Source organism: Salvelinus namaycush, chromosome 5 (assembly GCF_016432855.1).
Source record: "Salvelinus namaycush isolate Seneca chromosome 5, SaNama_1.0, whole genome shotgun sequence".
Classification (NCBI taxonomy): domain Eukaryota; kingdom Metazoa; phylum Chordata; class Actinopteri; order Salmoniformes; family Salmonidae; genus Salvelinus; species Salvelinus namaycush.
The window spans coordinates 50,850,067-50,870,496 of record NC_052311.1 but is presented as its reverse complement, the minus strand read 5'-3'; the positions used below and the strand labels follow the sequence as shown (position 1 = coordinate 50,870,496).

Here is a 20,430-nt window from a genome sequence, read left to right as displayed (position 1 = left end):
ACAAAACCACACCTCAAAGCAAAACAATCAGCTTTTGTCTGGTGAAGGGTCTAGGGCAAAGTGATACAGGGGAGAGATGGTCTTTGTGTGGTTGTTTTGCTGCTTAGGCTCTTATGCAGCAGATGCAAATGCATATGAGGAAAAATGATAACAGCATCTATGCATCCGGATGTTATTTAAGCCCTAATCCCAGGCAGCCAGCACTGTAATCTGGCGGGAGGGGGGATTTCTCTGCCCATGGAGATTGACCAGGAGGATGTTATTGAGAGGGATGAGGGGCGATTATGTCTTGGGTGGGGAGGGGTATTTTTTTGTCCCACTTAGTGCCATCTGAGCAGCCATAGAGGAGGGAAACGGTGATCGTACAGATACAGTAATGACAAAGCATCACCCTTTAGAACAGAGTTAGACAACCCTGGTCCTGGAGTGCTGCAAGCACTTCATGTTTTTAATTTAACCGACCTGGAAGACCAGGTGTGTTGAATTTAGGCAATCGCTGAACTGATCAATCAGGTCAGATGGTCAGGTGTGGTGCCTGAAACAGAACAGGGTTGCCTACCCCTACTCTGTTAGATTTACTTCTCTTCACATAAACAGGCTCAATGTTTTGAACAGCTCCTCTCCTCCAGATCTGAAAGAGCATATACGCTGAACAAAAGTATAAACGCAACATGTTTCATGAGCTGAAATAAAAAATCCCAGAAATGTTCCATATGCACACATTTCTCAAATGTTCTGCACAAATTTGTTTACTTACCTGTTAGTGAGCATTTCTACTTTTCCAAGATAATCTATCCACCTGACAGGTGTGGCATATCAAGAAGCTGATTAAACAGCATGATCATTACACAGGTGCACCTTGTTCTGGGGACACAACACAATGCCACAGATGTCTCAAGTTTTGAGGGAGTGTGCAGTTGACATGAGCTGTTGCCAGACATTTGAATGTTAATTTCTCTACCATAAGCCACCTCCAATGTGGTTTTAGAGAATTTGGCAGTACGTCCAATCGGCCTCACAACTGCAGACCACGTGTATGGCGTTGTGTGGGCGAGCGGTTTACTGATGTCAACGTTGTGAACAGAGTGCCCCATGGTGGTGGTGGGGATATGGTATGGGCAACTACGGACAACAAACACAATTGGATTTTATCGATGGCAATTTCAAAGCACAGATAACGTGCTGAGATCCTGAGGCCCATGGTCGTGCCATTTATCAGCCACCATCACCTCATGTTTCAGCATGATATTTGACGGCCCCATGTCGCAATGATCTGTACATAATTCCTGGAAGCTGAAAATGACCCATTTCTTCCATGGCCTGCATACTCTCCAGACATGTCACCCATTGAGCATGTTTGAGATGCTCTGGATCGACGTGCACGACGGCGTGTTCCGCTAATATCCAGCAACTTCGCACAGCCATTGAAGAGGAGTGGGACAACATTTCACAGGCCACAGTCAACAGTCTGATCTATGCGAAAGAGATGTTGCACTGCCTGAAGCAAATGGTGATCATACCAGATACTGGCTGGTTTTCTGATCCACGCCCCTACCTTTTTTTATTAAAGTATCTGTTACCAACAGATTCATATCAGTATTCCCAGTCGTGAAATCCATAGATTAGGGCCTAATGAATTTATTTAAATTGACTGATTTCCTTATCTGAACTGTAACTCAGTAAAATCTTTGAAATTGTTGTGTGTTGCGTTTACATTTTGGTTCAGTATAAAAGCATGTCAATATGGTGGACAGGACACCTATCCAGTACTTGTGTTTATCAGTGGTCACAGTGGAAAGAAGACAAGGGGATCAACCTCCCGATCCACACTCCTCCTTTTGTTCCCCATACTGAGTGAGTGGTAGAGATAGACGCAGCGAGAGAGTGTGCTGCTGATGGGCACGGGGATAGAGACTAGCTGCTCCCTGAATGAGTTGAGATGTTTCATAATTGACACAGTGTCTCCCTCTGCCCTCCCACAGCTGTGCTGATTCTGCCACCACCGATGAGCGTTACTCTTCACAACTGAAGCACAGCTCTACTTCACAGTCCCTTTCTCTCCTCGGATTTCCCCCCTTTATGTCATTCTCCTCATTTTACCTTCACCTTGATTTTTTACATTTTCTTTTTCCTCTCTGCTCTCTTTGTAGTCCCATCTTCCTGTTCCTCTCTTTGGTTGCTTAGGCAACAGATCAAGTACCCTTAGTAATTGAAGTAGACTAACATGCTGCTATTGTTTCAAACTGTTTTTAGCATCAGCCCAGCTGTCTTGCTTGCTAGTAATGTCAATAGTGTATCAATTTCATCCTTCCCTTTGGGCCGACAGTCCAGCTCTATGTGCTTGATTTAGTGTCTGTAAACATAAACAAATTCATAACTATCATCCATAAACAGATTCATGAATATGAAGTGATTTGTGTTGACAGGCCCTAAACAGGTCTATGAATAGTGCATTGGGAATAGGAGAGAAGTGTCCTCCCAAACATTTCCTTACCATAATGCATACAAACCTAGGCGTCATTTCCCAGTTTTCTAGAGGCTCTGTGCCATTGAAAACATATTACCAGCGCAATGCAAATGTAGGGATGGATGACGCCTGTGTGAGCAACATCTGTTTTTTTAGCAGCGTGTGTGTGTGCGTACGCCTGTGCCTGTGTAACAGGTAGGTTCCGTCTCTATCTGACGCACAGAGGGTCCTTGCCCTTTGTCGGAGGATGTTGCCATGGCGACATTTTTTCACTGTAGAGCACCAGAGCAAGTAGCGCCATGGGCAGTCTATCACACTGGTTAGTGTCAGAGAACAGTGGCTTAGTGCTATAATGATAATAATGGACTGCGTTGAAACAGCGCCTTCACCATGCATCAAGCACTTCACATTCTGTATGGTTAACTCCATCCACTACCAATACATAGCATCCACTTAGAGTAGGTGGTGCACGGCAGCCATTTTGTGCCAGAGACTTCACCACACATCAGCTTTTGCGCTAATACAAGTGTTGTGCGTGTGTGTGCACATGCTGGTCACGCGTGTGTGCATGCTTGTGTGTGTGTGTGGTGCTCCTGTCTGACAGGTTGATGTCTCATACTGTAAGTGCTGAGGGGGATGTGAGCGAGGGGTTTATTAAAGATGGAGGATGTTAAAGTAGGGCAGCGGTTCACACTGCCAGAGGGGGTGATGGGGAAAGGAGTGACGTATGCAAACTTCTCCTTATCTCTCCATCTTCTTCACCCACCATCCCTCGCTCCTCACAGGCATTCTCGTCTCATTGTTGTAATTACTCCAATGCAGGTATCAGACCATATTAACTTACGGTAGTATTGCCCAACAATTCTCACTTATTACTCAATATTTACTGTATTTTTGGAGGGAAATGGTCAAACAAGCTTTTAAAAAACCTGGCCGTCTTTGTACTGCAGTCGCCCATCTCTCCCTTCTCCTCTGTGAAGTAAACTTTGACCTGTAAATGACACTGAAAAAGGCCAGTGTGAACTACCCTGAAATCACATTTAGATACCATTCAGTTGTACAGATGCAATGTAAACACTGGCAATGGATGACTCATGCATAAAGTAACATTACACACACACACACACACACAATCAGCCTCACTTACCGTGCTTTTAGTTGTACACAGGACTACCAAATGTTCTTTTCAATTGCTCCGATTCTGTTCTTCCGCTCGACTGATTGAGTGAAAGCCATTGCTGAGCAGTACTTAGCTAATTATCCCAGTCATAGGCTGTAAAAGTGCTGTAGACAAGAGGTTTCAGTGCTTCCTAATGGGCAAAGCAACTCTGGCAGCCCCGCATGGATTCCTGCAGGTCTGTCATCTTTCTGCTGGGTATTTGATGAGAACGCATTAGCTGTGAACACATGAGGGGACAATGACAATAGAGCTCTTTCTCTTTCTCTCTATCCACACACACACACACAAACACACAAGCTATTATTACCTGCGTTCCCACGCTTCATTGCGTCCTGGGCGACGGATACATAAACATTCCGTTTCGCTCCATCTCCCTCATTACCTACATCCATTTTGTCTGCTACTGTCTCAAACTTCAAATTATGCAAGAAGAAATCCTCAGTGGCTCGCCAGTAGGCTACAGTGGCTAGGATTGTCCTCTATATCCACGGCCCACTTTGACTATGTGATATAATGAAAGTACAGAAATGCAGCCTGATACTATCAAAGTATATGTGTGTTGTGTGTGACTTACTTACCTCTCATTGTTCTCTCTACCCAGACCCCCCACGCCAACGCTTCAACAGGCCCTACTCTGCTGTTGATGACACTGTCATGCCTTATTTATTCATGAACCTTGTATTTACTGACTTACTATGTCAACATGGAGTCTGTAGAATTAGGAATGGTGGAATCATGAGTAGCCAGTCCCTCTCAACTCTCACTCTCATATTGGTCATTGGCCTCGGCTAACTGGTTCATGCAGACATTAGCCTTGTGCCATTTCCATCAGCCTAACATCCACCAGTCTCATTGGAGCCAATGTTGCTAAATTGATCTCAATGGTTTACTGGAATTGACGTACGAGAGGCGATCAAATATTGACACGTGCCAGGCTGTGCTTTATTTTGACACTGGTAAATTTGCAGAGAGGAAAACTGGTCCAGGGAATGTCTGGTTAACAAAGAAAAAAAGAGAAGTCAGTTTGTTAATGTTTGTGTGTTGTGCGTGTGTGTGTGTGCGTGCGCGCGCGCGCGCGTGTGTGTGTTTTTTCCATCTGTGTATTAGACCATTCTTGTATACTCCCGTCTTAGTTTCTGGAACCTGTGAGTGGGTGGTTAGCCTTGGCTATGTACATAGTAACAAATGCTCTTGCAAATTATTGAAGCTTTTCTGCCGGAGGAGGGAGGAAGAGAGAGAGCGTGCGAGAGAGAGAAGGATGAGGAAAATGTTGCTGCTGGGTGCACTGGGTGCAGGGAGAGGGGAGGGGGGGTGATTGGAACGGGTGAGGCTGAAGCTTATGTACAGTACGTATGGAGGAGGGGGGCGATGGTTTGGATGATTGGCGGCCAGTGCAACGTGCTATGTTTGGGGTTTAAGCGAAGGGGGACGGGGGACGGGTTTTTAGGGGACGGGAGGTTGGTTTAAAAGGGGGTGCACAAACAGTTTAGTTCTGCTCTGGTTAGCAGCATGTCAGCTTGTGTTCCCCAAAGCCCAACCCGGCACTAGGAATAGCAACACTGCTCAGACGGCAACGGAAAGAAGGAGGAGGTGGGAGGAGGGAGGAGGAGGACAAAGAGGGATGGAGAAAAAGGGAAGGCTGTGGCAGTATGTGTTTTAACTGGACTGGAAGTGGATTGTAAAATACATCTGGAACATGGATCTGTAAAATAAAATCTGTGCGTGTCTGTCTATCCGAATATGCATTGTATGACTCGTATGCATGTCACAACCAGAAGTACCATGCATGTTACTGTGCACTCTCATCCAGGAAACAATGTAAGCCGCATGAGAAAAACAATCACTGAGACTCTTCTCCAATTCATTAATAAAGACCTCATGCCACATCACACACACGACTACGAGTAAGTGCACACACAGATACACACACAGACACCCCCACCGCCCCCCACACGCACACTGTCTCTCCCTCTATCTCAAACTCCCACGTGAGCGTGTTCACTGGGCATGTATAGCTGGAATTCAGAAGAGAAGCAGCCTAAAAGGTCATTGTCTGGCCTCATTAGCACTATCTGCCACACAGCTGTAATAATGAAACCATAATGAGATATTATTAGTAAGTATATACAGTGATGTTGGTCATTGAATGACCTGGGGTCATCTGTTAAACTCTTCTCCAATCTTACTTTATCATGTTCATACCTGACACAGGATATGTTACCCACAGCAAACATCTTGCAGTGTTTCTTAGTTAAAGGTTAGGGATAACGGTCTAATGTCTGTTTGTCAACGGTATAATCTACAATAGCTTTAGAAACATTCTGAGAACATTCCAACAACAGAGCTGAAGGGAGGTGTTCCTAGAACATTGAAGAAAATGGGAATCAGAGGGGAAAATCCAAAAGTCCCAGTCTTTCTTTTTTGGTTAGATGGGTAGGTATGACCTTTGAACCTCCCACCTTTCCAGTCTGACCTACGATGACCTCAGTCTTGCCCCAGGGTGTCTGAGAAACTGCCTAATTGTTACATTATTTGTTTTGTTGTTGTGTGCGTGCATGCCTGCCTGTACCCAGTAACCCTGTGTCACCAGAACTGTATAATAATTCTTCCCCTGAGGTGGGGGGGTCAGTCATATTTTTGGGGAGAGGAGAGTGAGGATTTATGTCTAATCCCAATGTTGTTGACGGCCCCGTGTTCAAAATTAAACCGATTGGTGAGACTGTCATAACAACAGCCCTGGTTAGAGCAGACATGAAAGCTGTAAGAGGCATTAACCCCAAAATGAGTACATGACGCCCAGAGACAGATCTGGGGTGAGGTGGTTTAGGGGGGTCTATTTGGACATTGGGGGAATCCCCTCTTCTAACCAATCAACCTGACTCGCACATAGTCAAATGGCTGATTCAGCTCCGGGTGGGTGCATTTCTTAAGGGCAAATAAAGGGGGTTATCGTGTGAGTAGAGGGGGTAGTGAAAGTCAAGTCGCTCTGAACTAATTGACCCCATCTAAAAATTATATATATACACAGTCACTCAGAAGAAGGAGTCACTCAGAGGATACTAACAAAGTCTCTAATGTGTTTAAAAAGCATGGAGCCTGCAAACTATGAGAACAGTTGGTGAAGGATAGTTCTGATAGATGATTTGAAGATCTCAGCAAAGTCCATTGAGGGGAGAATGAGTGGCCACCAGCCTTTTGTCTGAGGGTACTGTACTGTACTGTACTGTACTGTACTGTACTGTACTGTCCGTCCGTCCGTCCGTCCGTCCGTCCGTCCGTCCGTCCGTCCGTTCGTTCGTTCGTTCGTTCCCCCAAAGAGGTGTATTGGTAGGCAGGAGGGCTGCAAACTGCTTGAGGCAATCTGCAGGGTGCGAGCACGCACATATACACACAAACACACACAAAGCCCTCACAGGAAAGCAAAGCGATCATCCTCAGGTCAGGTCAGGTGTGTTGGAGAGGTAGGATGTGTGAGTACCATCCTTAATTTAGCTGAACCCTGCCTACGTGAAAACGTTGAATAGTCTAATTTGAAATAGGACAGTCAATTATTCATTTGTTTCACACTGCATTTCTAATTGACTTACTTTTCACAATTCATTTAACAAATGTAGCATTTTCCAATTTTTTTATTATTTTGTATTAACTTGTAACTCACACACACACACACACACACACACACACACACACACACACACACACACACACACACACACATGCGTGTGCGGGCAAGCATTCGCATGCTCACAAAAACACGCACACACACACAACATAAAAGCCTGCTGCCGGGACTACTTCCCCTCTTCCTCCATGGTCATCCTCCATGGTCTTGTGGCCAGCCAGGTCACCCGTGATACAAGTCAGTATTCTAAGTCCATCCATGTCTGAGAACGTCGAATGAAGTGTAAAATGCCCACTAGGGGCAACAGTGAGCACTGTTAAGTAGCTTCAAGCATCTGCCTCTGATTCCAAAGGTTGCATGTTGGAATCCAGCAATAGAAAGTTGTTTTTGATATTATTGTTTTAAGCCTATCCATTCAGAGTTAATGCCTAATTTTAAGAATTTGGACTTAACCCTAACCGTAAAAATCCATTTAATGCCTCAACTTAACCCTAACCGTAAAAATCCAGAGTTAATGCCTAAACTTAAACACCTTGAAATTTCTTGTTTGACAAACATGGATGAACATGTAGCCTAATTCTGACCTGAGACTGTGAGAGCTGGTAGCTTGTGAAAGAATGTATGGGACCCCATCGTCAGTACCCTGGGCCCTCCTCGTGCGTTCATCACTGCATCCCAATGTCTCTCACACCCCGCCCACTCTCTGCTCTTTGTTTCTTTATCCGAACAAACAATTAACCAAAACATGTTGTTTCTAAAGCATTAAAACCCAACTTTACTTTAAATCTCCCTCTCATCCAACTGTTATGTGGCATGTGGCCCATGCACCGAATAGAAGTTTGAGCACAGTGCTTAAAACCCATGATTTATATTTAACTTGATTTATTCAAACATTTGGCCAAAGCATCAATATCTTCAGGGAAATGCTTGAAACATTTGACAGTGGAAAATAAGCATACGCCTGCGCACTCACGCAGAATTATTATAATTTTTATTTTAAGTCTCCGTTGATAAATTGTGTTTAAAAGGCTGCTGAAATGCCGAGCTGAGTGTGTGCACTGGCAAAATCCAATAGTCTCAGTTGAATAGCAAATTGGTCCAAATTATTGAAAGGGGAAAAGTCTTGGGAAGAGGAGGGGTAGGAGTAGGAGACGGGAGGAGGGGGGCAGCAACAATCCTTTTCCCTTGCCATATGGTGAGAGCAGTGCCGATAGCATCACATTCCGCGGATCGTCGCCTGTCGTCCTATGGTGAAGTGCCATCGCTCTAATCAAAGACAAACGGAGCCGCAGCTTTCGCTTGCGCTCAACTCAGCTCCAGTACGGAACGTCCATCCTTGGCTGTGCGAGGTCTCCGTCTGGCCGATATTCGGTGGCGACGGGGCCTTGAACGATTGAACTGTGGCTAATTGAAGAAGCGGGAGAAGTAAATACGAGCACACCACTCAAGACGAAGTTACTATGGGGAAGCGCAGGGAGGCGGGAGTCTAACGTGGATAGGGGGCACAAATCAAATCAAAAGATTTACTATTCGGATTATTTCTATTTTGAACACTTCATTTTCAGAGGGATTTTCATCAGATTTTCTGTCCATCACACGCAGGCATGAACGGAAAGGAAGCGAGGTTTTGCACGGGATGCTGGAGGCAAATGATGCTGTCAAGCATTCTGGTTCTACACTTGATTCCCCTCTTTGTACATGGTAAGAAATCATATACGTTTTTACTCACAAGAAAGCATGGGTTGTCTCTTTGTTTTCCCTCGGATGTGTATGATAGGCTGACCACCGTGAAACCAGTGACTACTAAACACACTTGCACAGGGAGTCAGTCCAACAAAGGGGGCCAGTGAGTCTTCTATTGTAGGCTAGAGCCGACTGGTCATGCGCTCACTCTCAGAATAGTGGCATTGAACACTGCACCATAGGCTATCTTTTCCCAGGACGTTAACCAATATTTTATTTGGGCTATGAGATGACATTATGGGTGGGATATTGTCGGGCAATGGGTCAATTCCAAAGAGAGGCAATTGCATGGAAGTTGTATTGGTTTTTGGAGAGCCGGATGGCACAATTGCCTTTCAGCAATGACCCACTCTCTGTATCGGTTTTACGGGGTAATAGTGGCGAGCCGATGCACTAAAATTGCTCCCCCGAGGCTGCTGCTGTCACTATGGCAATGATGGAGCCAGGCGACACAAAGGCAGGATTACGGTCGGAGTCCCTGTTGCATTATTCATCAACCACTCTGAACAGACATTCTGATACAGCGCGCCTTAGCTTTTATAGAAAACATGAAAAGACACTGAAAACTCTCTTTCCTCATTTGTCTCATGCTGAATCACAGCACTTCTTACATATTAATAATGTTGTTGGCTATGAATAGCCCAGGGATAGAATCAATGTGACATCATGGGGATATAGGCTACCTAATTTAGTCGATTCATTTTTATTTAAATGTCCTTACTCGGTCGCCATTACCATTAGATTTTATGTTTGGCCACTTCCGCTTGGATGGGAGGATGGTGTCCAGTGATTGTAGGAACGGGAGCGTGAATTGGTACCCTACTTACAGGCAATGTAGTCTGCGGAAGGATGGGATGTTAGGCTATATTTACTTATCCATATGTCAGTATAAAAAAAACGTCTGTGTAGCCTCTGGAGACTGGTCCGGGTTGGTGCGCTATTGTTCAACCGGCAAAAAGAAGATCAGTTTATGCCCATCACCGCCCAGCAACAGGGCACTGAAGACGGTACCAATGCGCCAAGACATGCTCAAACAAGGTCAAAATGCCCTGATTAAATGGGTGAATATTTAATATAACATCAGCTATGCCAAATATATACAATGAAAGCGGCAGGAAAGTAGGGGGGCTGAGGGTGCAGCACCCTCTGATAAAAATACAATTTAAAACATTAGTTCCACAAAATTAGTGAACTAGGCTTTTAATACTCCTGTAGGGAGGGTGAGCCCTCCATCATCCCCCTAATTTTCTTGCTTCACCGGTGGGCTGTGGCAGTGGCACAACCTGCTCCTTCTACTGTGAACACTGTGGTGACCAAAGAACGGTGTCCCTAACAATGACAGTTAATTACATGTCAGGGCTCGTCTTCTTGGTGGCATTTTCAGTCTTCCATAGTGAAGTGAAGAGATGGTTAGGGGGTAGTAGTGAGGGATGTAAGAGGCATCTCCCCTCCCCCACTCAGAATGATGGCTGTGTGAGCGGGTTTGGACGGGTGATGGAGGGGGTAATAGTAGTCAAGGCTTAGCCACATTTCCAGGATTTATGTCCCTGGGGCCAGCACGGTGATGGACTCTGGGAATGAGGGACCTCCCCGCCCGCCCGCCTGCCTGCCTGCCTCTCCCTCCTGCCTGTCTGCCTCTCCCTCCCGCCCGCCTGCCTGCCTCTCCCTCCTGCCTGTCTGCCTGCCTCTCCCTCCTGTCTGCCTGCCTCTCCCTCCTGCCTGCCTGCCTGCCTCTCCCTCCTGCCTGTCTGCCTCTCCCTCCCGCCCGCCTGCCTGCCTCTCCCTCCTGCCTGTCTGCCTCTCCCTCCTGCCTGCCTGCCTGCCTCTCCCTCCTGCCTGCCTGCCTGCCTCTCCCTCCTGCCTGCCTGCCTGCCTCTCCCTCCTGCCTGCCTGTCTGCCTCTCCCTCCTGCCTGCCTGTCTGCCTCTCCCTCCTGCCTGCCTGTCTGCCTCTCCCTCCTGCCTGCCTGCCTGCCTCTCCCTCCTGTCTGCCTGCCTTTCCCTCCTGTCTGCCTGCCTCTCCCTCCTGCCTGCCTCTCCCTCCTGCCTGCCTCTCCCTCCTGCCTGCCTCTCCCTCCTGCCTGCCTCTCTCTCCTGCCTGCCTCTCCCTCCCTCTCCTCTGGCCTGCTGACACACATCTGCCGCGAACAGATTATCTTTGAAGCGCAGTGTGTTAATCTGCAAGCCAATCCCCCCCCAGCCTTTTTTTATATCAGTTTAGGGGAAAAAAACAAATTTAGATCATAACAGTCATTTTAAAATCAATTTAAAGTAAATTGGAGAAATAGTGCACGTCTCTCTCTCTCTCTCTCTGTGTGTTCTGTATGATGCCACTGTGGTATGTGCTCTGTGTAATGGTAAATGTGACCCAGGTTAGATCTGCCACATGCTAAAACAGCCTACCTACATATCCTTCTTACATTGGTCTGCTCATTAGAAAACACCTGCCAATGGGTGTAGTCTCAACCCTCCTTTCTCTAGTCCCAGTAGTATACATTACTAATTTCACATTAGTCATACAATGAGCTTTGTTCACTGCTAGGTTGGACACATCACCATTGGAGAGCTGAAATCATTAGAACCTTGGGTGGATGACCTCAATCCCCCAGCACCTCACATGCTGCACTCCACCTCCTTCCATCTCAAACAATGGCTTGCTCAGCGCAAAGACGCCTCTGCATGTGTAACATGAAACCCGCTTTAGGCACACCCTCCTTCCCAAGCAGCTCCTCTCCGTGTTGCTTCAGGGGGATTGTGGGGTGACCTTGCATCTCATCATCAGAGGAGAAGCACGGGGAGAAGCAGAGAAGAAGACAAAATAGTGTTATCCCGTTCTCTCTGTCCTACCACCTGCACCCCCCTGCTCCAAGTTTCTGCCTCCAGTTGCCAGCAGGGGACCATTAACATAGGTGTCAGTTGGCTTGACCTGGCCAGCCGTTTAAACGTGTGTGTGAGCATTCCCATAGGTTGTGATAGTGTTAAGAAAGAGTGTGCATCTTTGTGTTCTTGTACGTTCTAGTAGTCTGTGTGCGTGTCAGCGAGTTCATGTCAGTGCACGCGCCTCCTAATGTGTCAGCGCACATCTAGTCTCCTCAAAGCGAACCGTGCTCTGCAATGCGAGCGGAGCGTATTACATCACCGAGACGGCTTCCATAGTTGAGCCCTGTCCTATTAGCAGTCATTCCCCTATCTCCCCCTGTCAAAGAGGTGGTCCTCTGTAGCTTAGTTGGTAGAGCATGGCGCTTGCATCGCCAGGGTTGTGGGTTCAATTCCCTGGACCACCCATATGTAAAATGCATGACTGTAAGTCACTTTGGATAAAAGTGTCTGCCAAATGACATATATTAATAAAGAAATCCACCACACAACCACATTCAGCTGAACCAAGAAAGAAAGAACAAATGAAAGAAAAAGAGAAAGAAGGGACAATAATCTTACTGATAGCTGGATTCATGTGGTCTATGATCCCTGGATGCCTTTGAAAGCGGGGAGTTGATCGAATCCTTGATTTTTAATTAGACTAATCACTTAAATCAGTGGTTCCCATCCTTTTTTGGTTACTGAATTTAGCTCTGCCCGGAGTACCCCCTCATGGGCATTTTGTGGTATCATGAGTCTCAAGTACCCCCTATGGATAGGCCAAGTACCCCAGGGGTCCTAGTACCTCTGGTTGGGAACCACTGGCTTGAACCAATCAGGTGAAAGCAGGAAGGTAAAGGAGTAGTGTATGGAGTATGGACACCGGAGGGGCATGCTTAGAGAGGACAGGCTCCCTGTTCTGCATTTTGATAACACACACGCACACACACGACCAGGCACACACAAATAGCAAGTCTTCTGTAAACCACACACCTGCACACACACCCTTTGTTCTTACGCACTTAATATTGATGTCTGAAAATGTGAGTGTTAGCGTTTTGTCCTTGTAGTGTGTGCGTGCGTGCGTGTGTGTGCGTGCAGATCTGTTAGGTTAGCAACGCTGCATCAACTCTCTCTCTGCACAGTGAGGGCAAGACTGTTGCCATGGCAACCCATCCCTCCTCCAGCCTGCCACCTGTTGAGCACAGAAATGAAAGGTTTTATGTGATGGAGGGAGGAAGGTATAGAGAGAGAGAAGGAGAGAGAGAGAGGGAGAAGGAGAGAGAGAGAGATGGAGAGAGTAGCAGAGTGGTAGGTGGAAATCAATGCAGGGGTATTCAATTAAGGCTGAATGCAGACCCATGCATATCCACTTTCATAGATATTAATGAGTGGTGTTGAGTAAAGAGAAAAAGGTTAATGCATTATTCATAATGGTTATATAGTGTGTGTGTGTGTGTGTGTGTGTGTGTGTGTGTGTGTGTGTGTGTGTGTGTGTGTGTGTGTGTGTGTGTGTGTGTGTGTGTGTGTGTGTGTGTGTGTGTGTGTTAGACGCGCGCATATGTGTGTATGTGTGTGTCTATATACAGTATGAAGGTTCTCTCTTGAGGATTGTTTAGAGGGAGCTCACTGTACAATCAATGGAAACGAGTGATCAGTCAGACTCACTCTCTCTCACACACAACCTCATAATCCTTTTCACTTGACTATCATCCTTTGGTGTTCATCTCTCTCTCTCTCTCTCTCATGCGCACCTAACTGCCATTCCGTCTGCTCATCTTTTTCACTACACCATCCCCCTATCTCACACTCTCTTACTCTTGGCATCTCCATACTCTCTCTTGCTTACTCTCCTAGTGTCTCCCTCTGCTCTCTCTCTCAACTGCTTTCTCTCTTTCCCTCCCTCCCTCTCTTTCCCTCCCTTTCTTTTCCTCCCTCCCTCTCTTTCCCTTCCTCTCTTTCCCTCCCTGTCTTTCCCAGAGACATATAAACAGATATATTTATTTGAAGCTACAGCCAGCTGTGCTGTACTTTATCTCACTGCTCTGGCCACCCTTACCTCTGACCCTTCACCCCTATATCCTTCTGTCTGGGTCAGCAGACACTGCCTGGGAGCTAAAATCTGTCACAACCAATCCCCATCCTCTTTACTGTCTGTCATAGCCAATCACAATCCCCCGTTTCATTTGGAGGTAGGCAACGCATCCCAACTAACCAGGAAACAAAAGATTGGGCAGCTAGCCAACACCAACCCTGTTGTCCCTGGCAATGCCAAATACCTCTCATTACCCCCCCCCCCCCCCCATACCCCCCAAACACCTCAGAATACTCTTTAAGGAGTGAGGGGGTTCCTTATGTAACACTGTCTGACAGTCCCGTCTGAAAGGGGAGCACAAAGACCACTTTATCCACCCCCCCCCCCCCCACACTCCCAGGCCGCCACACTGCTCTCCAACAGCCCTTGGCCGGGGGTCCGCTGTGGCCCCCGTGAGCCTCATTCCATCTGGGCCAGGGGGACAATCAGCAGTGGAGGCCAGGAACGGTGAGAAGACCAGGTCTAAACAGGGATCTGACCCTACCCTGGCCCTACCCTGACCCTACCCTGGCAATCCCCATTCAGGCCATTGTGGCATCATGCCAGGCTGCCACCTGTGGATCTAATGTCCGTTTTGTTGGACAGGCTCTGTGTCATAGTGGGCACAGTGTAGCTTGTTGGCTGGGATTGGGTTGGTGTTCAGGATGTATGGTTACTCATACTGAATAGGTAAGTCACCTTCCTCAATCTCACACAAGTCTCCCTTTGACATCAAATCTATGATTTACACAAAAGTTTTGCATCTTTAGGCCTACCTCAAGTTAGGCATTAAATTACACTGCATTTTCAGCTTTGTTTTTCTACCTCAAATAACGTTTTTAAGATAACACATGCAGGTTTTCTATTCTCTGATCTCCTAAAACTTTGCTCGATCATAAACAGTCTCAAATGCAATATGAAGTATTTTTAGACTGGTATTAGTAGTCTCGCCTTGCAACTGGATTTATCAAATCAGTGTCTTCACATTGTTTAAAGAGAATGAGACTGCTATTTGTCTCTGGTGTATACAAGTCTTTCATTGGAAACCTCAACTCAAGTAACTCCAAGAATGGTGTAAGTGCCTTCATGTGTTCTAGTTTGACTTCAGAAACAGCCGCACATATACGGCCAGGCCCACTCTCCCTGCATGTGAGCAGAAGTCTCTATGACTAAACTTCAGTTCTCTTTATTGAATCAAAAGCCTTTATTTGTGGCTTGGTCAGGTGATGAGGAGATAGCTGTGTACCAGTGGGAGATACGGGCCTGCTGTTCACAGTGGTTCTCTATCTATGGGTCTTGGCTAAGGCTGCGAAATTTAGTGAACTTTCAATAAATGCCCTGGTTTTCCCCATATCCCGGTTGGAGGATTCCCGGAATCTGGAAATCTCCAACCAGGATTTCTGTAAAACCAGGGAATGTATTAGAAGTTAACGGGATTTTACAACCCTACTCCTGGCCGGTGGTGCCCAGCGAAATCAGCGGCCTGTCAAAAGTCTCCTTGTTAATCCAAGGCGAACAAGACTATGTGAGGATACATTTTTAATTGAAACTCACTTCAGAGAATCAGCAAAGCTCTCTGGCAGACAGACACACTGCTGCCTACAATAGAGCGGCTCTTCAAGAGCACCACTGGTGTCCTCCCTAGAGAGAGAGAGACAGACTGACAGAGAGAGAAACAGAAGGGTTTGAGAGAGAGAGAGAGTGTGTCTCTACGTAGATGAGCGATTAATAACCTTTCCTGCAGTCAAATAACCAAATCGCCCCCTAGTGACCTCATGGGTGGAATGTTATTAATAGTTTTTGTAATTTCATAATTAATTAACATTATTTCAAAAAAACTGCAGAAAATTCGGTGTTTCTATGTCAAACGGTTTTGTTATATTTCAGTCTTCTGTGATGTACAGTATATAAAGTGTTATATTGGGATGCAAACTCAAATGTAATACATTTCAACTCTATATCTGACATTGTACAGGTGTCTTCTTTTCTTTAAGCCCATAACCACATGTGTGAGGTGTATACTTTTGTTTCATAGTTGATTTGTTTAAGACTACCAAGTAACACTCTGTGTGACCCTGATTTAGCCCACTGCAGTAAAATGTTTTAAGAAGCCTTTGAAAATGATTTAGTTTTACCTTTAAGTAATCGCTTGAAGATTCACATTTTGGACAGCCTATGATTCTCCATGATATGACATTGCTTATATGGTGATTATATGACCTTTTACAAGAGAGAACCACATGTATGGAATGTTTTACTTCATGAAAGAGTTGATGCCCAATGTAGTACAACTCTAGTATTCCTGACTTCATAACCCTAACAAACCCGACTTCCATGAAATCTAGACATTTATACTGCACACAAATGACATCCGTGCACCACAACAATATTTCTAAGGCTGTTAGCCCACTACACTGGCCATACTTTGAATGATACTGATATAGATGTTGATGGTGAAAACAACAGGAAACCCAGACTCAGCCAAGGTTACGGTTTGGCCATTTTGACAGAAACAATGAGACAGACCTTGTCTTTGGAACGTTACTTTCTGTCTCTGTTTGTTTTCCAGACATACAACTATTAAAGACGTAAAGTGACTGAGTGATTGTTAGAGCTGAACAAACACAGAAGTGTGACTAAAGTGTCTCTTTACCGTCGGAGGGAGCTGTCTGTTGAGTAGCCTTTTCCCCTGGGGACTACTCACGCAGAGTTAGCTAGCCTGTTCTGTTCTGTTCCCTGTAGAGTCCATCACTTACTGAGGGAATGCCCGTGTGTGTCCGTGCATCTCTGTGTGTGTGTCCGTGCGTCTCTGTGTGTGTGTGTGTCCGTGCGTCTCTGTGTGTGTGTGTGTGTGTGTGTGCGTGTACAGTATATTCCCTTTAAAGTATATTCCCTGAATATGTGTGTAAGCGTGGCGGTCCATAGGGGTTTTGGCAGAAGCGACGCTGCTCAGAATGTCAGATGATGTCTTTAACAGCAGTGTGAGTAGCAGAATGAGTGTATCTGGTGGATGGATTAACCCAAAATTCACCCTCATTTCAAAAGCCTCTGTTTCTCTAACTACAGCAGAAATAAGCCCAGGATTCCACCTGGCTGCTACCCATTAACTTTATCTGCTTAGTAATGTAATACTCTATTGGCCTACAGTATATTTCCTACAAATAATGCTAGTATAACAGCACCTGGTTTTGTTGAAGCTTTGTGAGTTATTTGGTTGTCATGCACCACTTTTTATTAAGAAATTGTTATATTGTTTGATATGAGATATTGGTTTGTGTGGGTGTGAATGTTTTTTGCTGGACACCACGCTGAAACCTAGACACCACGTCACAAATGGCATAGCGCTTATTAAATATGATGATGACATTTCTGTGAAAGAAAACATGTTGGTCTCTTACTGACAAGTAAATCCAACACTCTTTCACTGAACGACGTGTGTGTCTGGTTCAAGTAATGTGTCTCCTGTGTTTCTCTCAGCGCTGCTCTCTGTGAGACTGCAGGGTGAAGATGCCATATGACTCCCCTCCAGATCACTCCACCTCCCACAGGGAGCCCCGGAGACCCTAAACCCCAAACCATAATCCCTAATCCCAGCTCTTTGCCATTCAAGTACATTAGTCAATTATTACACATAATCCATGGGGTTCGCCAAAGCTGCTTTAGGAGAGGAATAAGGAGCTACACTTGGCTAATGTAATTGACCAGTGGATAAGTATATGGCCAGTCCACCTTGGTTTAATTTGTTTTGCATTTTAGCCTCAGGGTAATTGCTGGACTGCTGAGCCATCTTGGGAGACAGATACCGCCCAATGACTAGGGACTTGAGTCATGATATGTTCAGTCATTCAATTGACACAACTCGTATGTGGATTCTTGGCTGAAGCCTCAATGCAAGAAAGTCACTGGTCATCTGATAGTTTGTTCGGTTGGTGTTTGTTTACTACAGATGTAGGATGTTAATTTGACCACTCTTTTGTTGCTGAGAATTTCCCTCACAGCAGGAAATGCAAACTTGTAGTGTATCTGAGGTTTAAAAAGGCCTCTAAGGTTTGTAATTTCCACTTAAAAAATGTCAGACTTGACTTGCCCTAATGAAAAATCTATCAACCCCTACAAATTTTTTTTCTAATGCACATAATAATTCACATTTCCTGTTGCTGCAGGATTATTTTCATGCCGTAGCAAACTGGCTCAAATTAAGATCCTACATCTGTATCTCTGCCGCTCATAGTAGGTCTAGTTCTTGTGTCCGTGTTTTGTATTATGAATGACATTAAGTGGACAGATTGATAAAAGGATATTCACTCATGGCTGTGTGTGGTTATGAGACCTGACCCCTGACAACATTGTTTTCTTGTATGTTTTCAGGGAACACTCTGGGGTCCAATGTCACTGAGTTGGACACCACAGCCAACGTGACATCCCTGCCCAGTAAGGTCGAGGAAGCGGCCAAAGTGAATGATGTTGTTATCGAGGTGAACAGGGTCAGCGCCTCAGTCAGCCCCGTCGTCACGGTGACCCAGAGGGCCGGCCGCATGCCCCTCTCCAAAGAGGAGCAGGGCAGCGGCATGCTGGGAGAAGAGGTGTTGCCAGCCGAGGAGGAGGTGGTGGCCCCACCCAGGATCAGCCCCGACTCAGCAGAGACAGAGCTCCTTCTGCCTAGCAACCCCCGTGGCCCCGAGGAGGAAGAGGATGAAGAGGAGCACACCGGCCCACCGTGGCTGAACGCCAGAGACAACGTTTTTGACCTAGACCGCCGCTTCCGAGAAGGAGTAGCCAATCTGGCCACCACCACTGCCCCTCCCCCCGCCGCCGCTAACCCCTCTCGCCCAGACGTCCTCACCGTGGACTTCTTCGACCCCGCCTCTCGCGGCCACGGCCTGGACCTAGCCCTTCCCTCTCCCTCCTCTTTGGCCCACGAGCTCCAGGGCGGCGACCCCACTTCCTGGGCCATGCCAGACAACTACGACTACCTCACGCCGTACGAGGAGGGTGCGTCGCCCACCCCTGATGAGTACTCCTACAGTACCACTACTGATACCTTGGATGGGGATGACGACTTGAGGCTAACTGCCGAGCCTCCATCCCGCTCCAGGCCAAGGGATCCCCCAGGTTCCGGCTCCTTCACCCCAGACAAGAGGCTGCCCAGTGGGGATGCTGCTGCTGCTGCAGAGGGCCCTACGGCAGCCCCTCCAGCGTTACCCGTGGATGGCTCAGACGGAGCCGGTGGCTGTCGCCAGGGCTACGTGAAGCAGAATGGAACCTGCCGCTCCCCCTGCGACACACTGCCCAGCTACTGCTTCAACGGAGGCCAGTGCTACCTACTGGACGGCATGGGGGTCTTCTGCAGGTGAGAGATGGAATGAGCGCACACACACACACACACACACACACACACACACACACACACACACACATAAACACTCTGGCACACACAGCCATCATGCCCTTACATCATAGGCAAGGCATCCAGATGGAAGAAATCTAATTTACTAACATATCAGAGATAAACATTGAACCCAATAAAACCCATTACCATAACTACATTACAATAACAGATATCTACACCCTGGACAATGTGTATAGAAAGTATGAGCTAGCCTGATGAGTGAATGAGATGGAGGATGAAAACCAGTTCCCCATCACACACACACACACACACACACACACACACACACACACACACACACACACACACACACACACACACACACACACACACACACACACACACACACACACACGGAGATGACGATCATACACCTTCCACTTGTATTTTACAGTATTGTATTGTACATATGTTTTGTAGTGGTCCTGTGTGGCTCAGTTACAGTATTAAGAGCATGGCACTATCAACACCAGGGTGGTCGGTTTGATTCCCACTGGGGTCACATACAAAAATGTGTGGACTCACTGTTGTCACCTGCTTCGTAAATGGCATATATTACAGTACTGTATGGGCCAATGCAATTTTAGTAAAGCAAAATACCCCAGCAACTTCATTTTGGATATATGTTCACAGTATAGGGGATGCATTACATACAGTATATCTTTGATCTGGTCATTGTCAGATTATTTTAAATTTACTGTGAAGTATACTCATAATAGTGGTAATAGTGCAGTACAGTATATATCATACTTCACATGTTTCTACTTAACAAACATACATTTTCATTATGTACTTCTCAAAATCTGCAGTAGACCAACCAATATAAAATCTACAGGTTTACCAAACGGTTAAGTGATTATCAATTAACAGCGGTCGGATTAAGTACAGTAATCCCTCGTTTATCGCGGGGGTTACGTTCCGAAAATGACCCGCGATAAGTGAAATCCGCGAAATAGAAAACTTTTTTTTTTTTTACAATTAGCAACTATTACATGTATACAAATACAGTGACTCACGTGTAGGCCGTTTCACTGCTCTTCAGACTGGGCCGCTGCATCCTGACTGCGCTCTGCAGTGTTCTCTTCTTCTGAAGCCCGC

At 46.2% G+C, this 20,430-nt stretch overlaps 1 protein-coding gene across 1 annotated transcript in view; it reads left to right on the top strand.

The window, feature by feature from the left end:
• The first annotated feature begins 2,585 nt into the window (after positions 1–2,585).
• LOC120047170 (chondroitin sulfate proteoglycan 5-like) overlaps positions 2,586–20,430 on the top strand; it is a 36,655-nt gene continuing 18,810 nt past the window's right edge. Inside the window, exons 1-4 of the mRNA XM_038992703.1 lie at positions 2,586–2,600; positions 14,305–14,411; positions 17,421–17,431; positions 18,312–19,293. Coding sequence (XP_038848631.1) covers positions 2,586–2,600; positions 14,305–14,411; positions 17,421–17,431; positions 18,312–19,293 — 1,115 coding nt within the window. The remainder of the gene's footprint in view (positions 2,601–14,304; positions 14,412–17,420; positions 17,432–18,311; positions 19,294–20,430) is intronic.